General features: G+C 56.4%; 1 protein-coding gene across 1 annotated transcript; it reads left to right on the top strand.

Annotated features, from left to right (window-relative positions):
• Positions 1–541: 541 nt before the first annotated feature.
• HHEX (hematopoietically expressed homeobox) lies at positions 542–5,856 on the top strand. The gene is made up of 4 exons (XM_021536489.3): positions 542–970; positions 2,593–2,771; positions 2,998–3,048; positions 4,629–5,856. Exons 1-4 carry the CDS (start codon positions 592–594, stop codon positions 4,860–4,862), a joined length of 843 nt encoding a protein of 280 aa, XP_021392164.1. The 5' UTR covers positions 542–591; the 3' UTR covers positions 4,863–5,856.
• The last annotated feature ends 2,573 nt before the right edge of the window (positions 5,857–8,429 follow it).

Below are 8,429 nucleotides of genomic sequence, written 5' to 3'. Positions count from 1 at the left end.
CCCCCTCTCGTTCCCGGTCCGCGCAGTCAGGCGGAGCGCCCGCGCGGACCTTTCCAAGAGAGGGGTTCCCGGACCGGGCGTGGGGTGGCTGTCCGCTTCTTGCCTCCTCCCTCGGTCCGCGCCAGCGCCACGCTGCAGGGGTCAGCGCGCACCCCCACGGGGAAGCCCGAGCCCCGGCTGACGCGGTGCCGAGCGCCAGCAGAGAGCGGGAACCGCTGCGGGAAGCGCCGAGGCCCCCGCGCCGTCGGGGCCCGGCGGGCGGCAGATCGCGCCCCGCCGCGCCGGGCTCCCCCGCGCTGCCGCGGTGGTTGATTGGCGCCGCGGGGAGTTCGCTCGAGGAGGCGGGAGAGTGTTTGCCGGCGGGGGGTGGTTTCCCCCTTCCCTGGCCGGGCTCATTGGCCAGACGGCGCCGTGGCAGGAAGGGGACAGAGACCACGCGGGCTCCGCCCCGCGCCAATAGAAACCTATCGAAGGGTAACCCGAGCCCAGAGAAACCCGCGGCGGCGGTGCCAGCACCCAGCCGCCGCGGTCGGGGACGGCTTTCCGCAGGGGCGGCCGGGGGCGCGGGGGTGCGCGGGCGGTGACCGCGCCATGCAGTACCAGCCGCCGGGCGCGGCGCCGGCGGCCCTGGGCGTCGGCGTCCCGCTGTACGCGCCCACGCCGCTGCTCCAGCCCGCGCACCCCACGCCCTTCTACATCGAGGACATCCTGGGCCGCGGCCCCGCCGCCGCCCCGGCCCCCCACTCCCTGCCCGCCCCGCCGCCGCCGACGTTGCCGTCGCCCAACTCCTCCTTCACCAGCCTGGTGTCCCCGTACCGGACCCCCATCTACGAGCCGACCCCCGTCCATCCGGCCTTCTCCCACCACCTCGCCTCCACCTATGGCACCGGCGCCTACGCCGGGCCCCTCTACTCGTTCCCCCGCGCCGTCGGCGACTACGCGCACGCCCTGATCCGGCAGGACCCCCTGGGTAAGCCATGTGCCCCCCTCCGCCCTACCCGGCTGCGGCGCAGCTCTCGGTGCCGTCCCCATCCCGCCGTCGGGGCACGGATAAATGGGTAGTGCCCGAAAGCGGTCCCCTTTTCCGCCCGCCCTGCCGCTTCTCTGTATTCCCCCGGCTCTGTCCGGTCCCCGTCTGTTTTACAGTAAATTAGAGACGTGACATGCTCCGGGTCTGTCAGCGAGACCACAGTGCGCGGCCGCGGTGACTCAGATTTGTTTTCCTTCAAACCAAGTGACTCTGAGAGTGTCCTTAGTAATGTCGCGTGTGGTTTTGGTGGGGAGTTTTAATTGTGCTTGGAGATCGCATGGCAGATCTCAAGTCTTTCCTGCGGATGACTTGAAAAACAGTCGGGAGGCCGTCTCCACTCGCTGGGGGCCCCCGAGGTTCCTCTGCGGGTCGGCTCGGGCCGGGCCGGGCCGGGCCGGGTCGGTGGCCCCGGGGACTACTTCGCGCCTTTGGCCAGGGAAGCGACCCCTCTGCGGGGGCTGAGCCCCGTGCCCGGGCTGCAGCACTTGTTCTTAGTGATTGCAAAACTGGACCTGACTCACCACATTTGTGCAGTGAAAGAGGCTGACCCTTTCCGTTCATACAGGAAACCTTGAGCTCTCGATAGGAGTAAATCTGGTTTCAGAAGCTGTTAAGTGTTTTCCTGGCCGCCTGAAGCAGGCTCTTCCCCGGGAGTCGTGCACATTGCTGATTACTTTATCGACATCCTCAATACAGACAAATTCAGGAAACACTCGACTTCTGATAGCCGGGATCCGTTTTTCTGATATTGTTCATTTCCTCTGTGTGGGATGTGACTTTATGACAGCTAAAATAACCAGTTGCTTCCTATTTTTTGAGTCTGTTTTGCACCAGAATTACTAAAGCCTGACGCAAGCAAAATCTCGAAAAACAATGCAGCAAATTGCAAAGGGTGCAGGCAGAAAGACAAACAGCGTGACTCAGTAGCGCTGGCCAGAGCCTCCTGCCCCAGGACGCGGCCGCGGCTCCGCAGCGGGGCCGGTTCCCCGGCGTGTTGCTGCCTGCACCTCCTCGCCCCTCATCCGGCCACGGGTGAGCCTGGCGGGCACCCCGCGGGCTCGGGAGGGCAAACCCCCAGCCGAGGGTGGCGGACATGCGGGCTCTTCTTCCTAGAAGCCCAATGTCCTCCTGTTGGCGCATCACCCCTGCCCAGCCCCGCGATGTCCCCGCTGTCCGCAGGGACCCGGGCGCTGGCTCATAGAAAGGGAGACGGTTTCTTTAGGGCATCGCAGTGAAAGAGCAGAAGGAAGCAAAGGTCTTTTTTTTTTTTTTTTTTTTTTGGTCTCTTTCTTTGCGAGATAGACCAACAGGAAACACATTGACGGAAATGTTGCCAAAGCCCGTAAAGTGACTTTAACTGGTCTCTCCGTTTGGCGGAGGGGAAAAAATCAGAGAGGTGAAAGATCAGAGTAGGAACTGAGAGAAATAAAATCAGGCGAAGGAAATTAGCGAGCCCTGGACCCGGCGCACTACCAGGCCTGGGCCCGGGCGGGGCAGGGGCTCCTCAGTCACGCGTGTCCGCGGCCGGCCAGTGACCCTCGGCACTGTGCCTCTCTTTGTAGGGAAGCCGCTGCTGTGGAGCCCCTTCATCCAGCGGCCGCTGCACAAGAGGAAGGGGGGGCAGGTCCGCTTCTCCAACGACCAGACCATCGAGTTGGAGAAGAAGTTCGAGACGCAGAAATACCTCTCCCCGCCGGAGAGGAAGCGCCTGGCCAAGATGCTGCAGCTCAGCGAGAGGCAGGTGAGGCCGTGCCCCCGCCCCGGGGAGCCGCACCCCCTTCCCTTTCGCTCCAGGCCCCGCCGTGCAGCTGCTCTCGGTCCATCGCTCCCGGGCACCTGGCCGGCTCGGGGTCGGCGGGGAAAGGGTTTTTGGCAGGTTCTTGCTTTTTGCTTGTGGCTTGGGTAAGGCTCCGGGCACTAACTGGCTCCAAGACTACCCCGCACCTTTTCTCATTGTCGTTGCTCAGGTCAAAACCTGGTTTCAGAATCGCAGAGCCAAATGGAGGCGTCTAAAGCAGGTACGTAGATGTTTCTGTTTCTATAGAAATAAGTATTTTAATTGTCTTATCTTACGCCGTGCTCGCCTATTCCAGGTTGTATGCAGAAGTCATCTGAAAGGCTGTTTAACCTCTTCACCTTGATTAAAAAGACAAATAGTCATGCTGGAATCCATGAGGGCTCGTTCAGGCAGCACTAACGTTAAAAGCTTCTAATGCAGTTCCTATATCAATTATGCCCGAGTTTCACACACCACCTATTAAAACTCCTCGGTAATTGTTTTGTAAACCCATATGTTGTTTAGCCAATTAACGTGGAGAAGATAAGTAATTGTCAGTAAATTACTTAGGCAGTTATTTTGGAGAATATTAACTGGTGTTTTAAAATGCTCTCTCTTAATAAACACAGGTCGATGTATTTTGCTAACATTGTGAGAAAGCAGGTACAAATACCTTGTTTGTTTTAAGGAGCCACATGGAAAATTGAGTACTTTTTAATCCTACTTTCATAAGCAGTTACAATGTAGGAGTGTAAGAAGTTAAAGCGGTTTCCCTTCCCTTAGAAATCATGCTCAAGCAGATAATTATTTAGAGGTTTTTATGACACATAGGGACTCGGCAAAAGTGAGGTCCCTTTGCTCAAATATTTTTGAAAAATTCCAACATTTTGGCCTGAGTCTGGCTTCAGTAATGTGACATGGATGCACATGTTTTACTGGCAAATTCGACTTTAATATAAAAGTAAAAAGAAAAGAAAACTAATCACAGTACCATGCTCTAGATAAATCTCTTCTGTGACCTTTGCCTGAATTTAACTCAATCTTCAGTTGATTTTTTAATAAAGTCCTATTATTCTGGCAAGAGGCCGCCTAGGGCGCAGCCCGTGCTACAGTGTCCAGAGAGCTCACTTGGGATCTCGGCCATTTTAAGTCATTTCCTCCTTTTCATTCAGTCACATCCATTTCTCCAAGCCTGCACGGTTATATCATGGGTACGTGTCTCTGCCTGCTTTTTCTTTCACGTAGCATTTCATGCCCCCTTAGGGGACTGGGCTCTCCAGACAGGTGCCAACACAGGGCTACTCTTGTATTCACAAATAGGGTTTGGGTTTGGTTTTAGTGGTGAGTGTTTTAAAGTTGAGTTTTAGCTTAATTAGTAATTTTTTTCCATTTGCTTTTGGACCACTGATGGATTCAACCTCCCTCCTCTTGCTGTTGGGTGTAATTAAAGAAAGATCAGGGCAGGAGGAAGCTGTGTGTCGGTGTTTGTAGACTCATAATAAACATTTGCTTTGCTAAAGACAAAAGTTCAGAGGTTCCTGGGCTCCAGCAGCTCCTGACTCTTTTGAAGTGGCTGAGATAACCATCGCCAAGGAGCCTTATTCACGGCAGCAGCCCCTGTGGCTGTGAGGGAGTGGGATCAGAGCCCTTGCCCGGCCCTGTCGCACTCGGGCAGCTTTATAGGCAGGAGGACCAGGGAGGGGTAGCAGGACACCTGCCTTTTTCTGCAAGGTGGTTTTCCCACACAGCACAGCTGGAATTCCCGGGTCTCCTGTCTCTGTGGCCTGTAGTTCTGTACCAAGCAGGATTCTTTCGTTGCAGGAGAACCCCCAGGCCACCAAAAAAGAAGAAGTAGAAGGTGCTGACAGTCACAGTGACCAAAGGCCAGAGAGCTGCCAGAGCCCTGAGCAGAAGGGTAAGGAGGTCTCTCTGGATGGCTCACAGTACACCCCCTCACCAGCCTCCCAGGAGGACCTGGAGTCAGATGTCTCTGATGACTCTGACCAAGAAGTGGACATTGAAGGCGATAAAGGCTATTACACTGCTGCCCACTAACAGTCCCATGCAGAGAGTGGACCTAACTCAGCTTGCGCTTTACCAGGGGCTGGTTTGAAAGAATATTGTGCTACAGGAGAAAACTTTCACCATTGCATTGAAAGAAAAAAGCATCACCAAATAGACTAATTTTATAACAAGCAGAGAAAGAAAGATGTATTTTCTGCAAACAGTTCAGTTTTGGCATCTGTAATTTGGTTAGAGGACCATGGTTTGTATTTAATTATTTGTAAGATATGTTTGTACAATAATCACTGTTCTAACTGGAATATAATCCTGCACCCTGTCCTTACTCATGGCGGTGGAGGCGGTCTGAATCAGCTGTTGTCAGTGATCAAGCAAAACTCTAACTAGTGTGGAAGTGAGTATGGATTGCAGGACTAAGCCCTTTATATGTGTAAACAAATGTACTTTAAATAGATTAATTTAAACGCCCTTTGTAAGCAGAGAGCTATGTTCTGTGAAATAGGGAGGGACTTGGCCATCCCGAGAAGTGCCTTATACTCACATGCTTTTATGTGCTCTCTACTGAGACATCCTTCCGTTTGTCAGGTAGAGTTGTCAGACAGATTCCTTTTTCTTGTTGTGTGAGATGAAATGCGCCTTCTCAGATTTTTGAGGTTTTTGTCTCACAGTTTAGATGGTTCTATTTGCAGAAAAAAAAATATTTTTCTCCTTTAAAATCTCTAGCACTGTTTTTTATGGATTTCATATTTGAGAAGAAAATGCAGGGAGTGATAGGGCCCTGCCACAGGACAGAAACTGGCATCAGCTGCAGGGCATAAGTGAGGCACACAGCTGTGGGAAGATAATGCCTATCGTACACGTATCTGCTTCTGTACATACTAGTTTTCTTTAAAAGTCTTGTGATTTTATACCTCACATTGTTCATATTTTGTACATATTTGTTTGGTGTTTAAAAAAAAAAGGCAAAACTTGGTATTTAATTTTTGATGGACATATCTGTGAAATAAACCTAACCTCTGCAACACTCGCCACTCTGGCCATCCAGTTACTGGCGGGAGAAAACCCAAACCTCTCCTCTACCAGGTGTGTTGTAAGCGGCTTTTCCCTCAGTACTGTGCCAGCCATCAACCACCCCGCAGCTTTCTGGGCACCCTCGGCTGCAGGAGCCTAGTGTGGGCTCTCTGCTATATTTTTTCCCGGTGTTTCAGCCTCCCACCCTGCATTTCGGTTTTGCCCGTGCCTGTGCCCACACGGGAGCAGGCTGTGTGGCAGGAGGAGGAAAACCTGGCTGGCAAACCCAGGCTGGAAGCGTGGGTGTTTGCCCCTGAGTCGCCCTGACCTTGGGGGCTGGAGAGGGGTGCGGGCTGGAGGAGGAGCGGGGCCGGCAGGGTTTGCTCGGGGCCGGGCATCGACCCCAGCCTGGGCAGATGCTGACCCACCTGAGTCAACAGTGGTTATTCATCGGCCTTTCTCTGAAATGACTCAGGGAAGGAGCACGGAACCCCAGGGTACGAGAATTGCTCCTAGGAGTGGGCATCCTGGGTGGGCACCCGCGTGGGTATTCAGCCCCTCCAGGTGCTGCAGTGAGGACCCAGGGGCCAGGGATTTACACCCGGCTAAGTGTCACCGAGGCTTTTAGTGCCAAGAAATGCTTATAGATAGCAACAAGTGACTATTGCAATTGGCAAGGGAAGATGGCCCTTAGAGCAGACAAGCTGCTGCTTCTAAGTGAGTTAATTCTTTCAGGAACATCAGCTGAGTTTTCTGAATAAGTGGCTGTAACTTTGGTTTATCCGCAAACCGCTCTCCTGAACGGGGCCCGAAAAGATGAAGTGATGGGGAGGTTCTGTGCCCCCTGCCCGAGCACGCCGTGCACAGGCTCCGGCCGTCCCCGAGCTGCTCCGGTCGGGGCCGCGGGCACCGGCCCCGGTAGGACGTGACAGAGGGAGCTTCGGGGCGTCCCGGGGCTCCTCTCCGCCTTTGCGCCGGGATCGAGCCGCACGCGAGGAATCGCTGAGGGCGCAGACAGCTCATAGCGGGGCTGCGCTGAGGAGGAGGCAGGTTCCTTCTCCATCCTTCGGCTTTCCCTCGCTCGGGGTGCCGGCCCGGGTCTCGGCGCGGGTCCCGCCGGGGACTGGGACAGCCACCGTGAGTCCCGGGAGCTGCGCGGGGAGGGTGATGGGGTTGTGAGGGCCGCAGCAGAGCAGGGAGCGCTCGGGAAGACGCCGTCCGCGTCTGCTCTTCTTTATCTGTTCATCTGTCCCGATCGATAACAAGGTGCACGAAACTGGCGTAATTTCTTCAACGCGACTTCGTATTATGGCTGTACTTTGGCGTGGGGATGAGAACACGCGTGGAACAGTGGAACAGAGCGGTCGTGGCGGGCGGGCAGCTGGTGGCGGCCCGTGGGAGCGGACGCCGGGCAAGCCCCACTTGCACGGGGGCTGACGCCGGCGTTCCCCGGCGGGCAAGCCGAGAGCCAGGCGGGCCCGGTGCGACGGGCGGGGCGGGAGGTCTGCCCGAGGACCTGCGCGGGGCCGCGTCCCGGGACATGTAATGGGGTCCGGGGAAGCCGGGCTCGCCAACCCAGGCGCTTTCCCCGCCGTGGCAGGGATTTGACGGCTCCCTGCAGGTGAGGAGCGCAGATGCGCCGTCTGCAGCCGCCTGGCCAGGGATGTGGATTTCCAGGGTGTCGCGACAGCTGACAAACAGCGCTGTAACCCAGGCTGGGCAGTCGCTCTGTCCTTGCTCAGCCGCCCACCCGGGGAAGGGGCTTAGGGAGGTAAAACACACCGGCGGGGCCGGCCGAGCTGCCGGTCAGACGTAATTCCCCAGTAGCTGTCCCTAATTCCCCCAGCTCGTTTCCACGCAGGGAAGACCCACGTGGGGATGACCACGGTAGGGTGGACGAGTGTCCCTCCAAGTGCAGTCTCTTCTCTTTGGCAGGAGAAAAACAGCCAAAGCACTTTACACCGTTCGGGAAAGCCTTCGAGGCCCTTCCGTGCCACCCTGCTCTGTCCTGTTTATTTGCCCGTTGGCTATTCCATGCCGAACTGGCACGTATGACCTTTCCAGCACAACTCCCGTCTTGTTTTTGACTTTTTTATCAGCCGATTCAACTTGAAAATGGTTATCATTTAGCAGAAAAACAAACAGAAAAGCACATTTTTGTAAGCAAAACGTTAATGATTGGAAGAATTGCACCAATTCCAGCTTGACAGTGTGTGATTAATCCTCCGGGTCAGGTACTTATATTTTTAGTCATTAGGTTCGTCGGCCTTTGATATGCAGAACTGTTTCTAGCCTAATAGGCTATCGACCGGGCCGCTGTGTACTTTGACTCCGTGAGCAGCGTGGTCCCCGGGCCCGCGGCGGGCGCAGCGCGGGATGCGCGGGCAGCGCGGGCGGGCGGGGCGCGTCCCGCAGGGCCGGCCGGGGGCACCGCGGCAGCGGCCGTGGCCGCCCCGGCCCGCGCAGGGGGTCCCCGGGCGGGACAGCCCGGCCCGGCCCGCGGGTGGGACAGCCCGGCCCGGCCCGCGGGCGGGACACGCGTGGGGCTGCGCCTTCGCGCCCGCCGCCAGTGCTGCCGCGGGGGCGGGG

The sequence above is a fragment of the Lonchura striata genome, chromosome 7 (genome assembly GCF_046129695.1).
Source record: "Lonchura striata isolate bLonStr1 chromosome 7, bLonStr1.mat, whole genome shotgun sequence".
NCBI classification, from domain to species: Eukaryota; Metazoa; Chordata; class Aves; order Passeriformes; family Estrildidae; genus Lonchura; species Lonchura striata.
The sequence above is the reverse complement of the archived record's forward strand: the minus strand, read 5'-3'. Positions and strand labels throughout refer to the sequence as shown.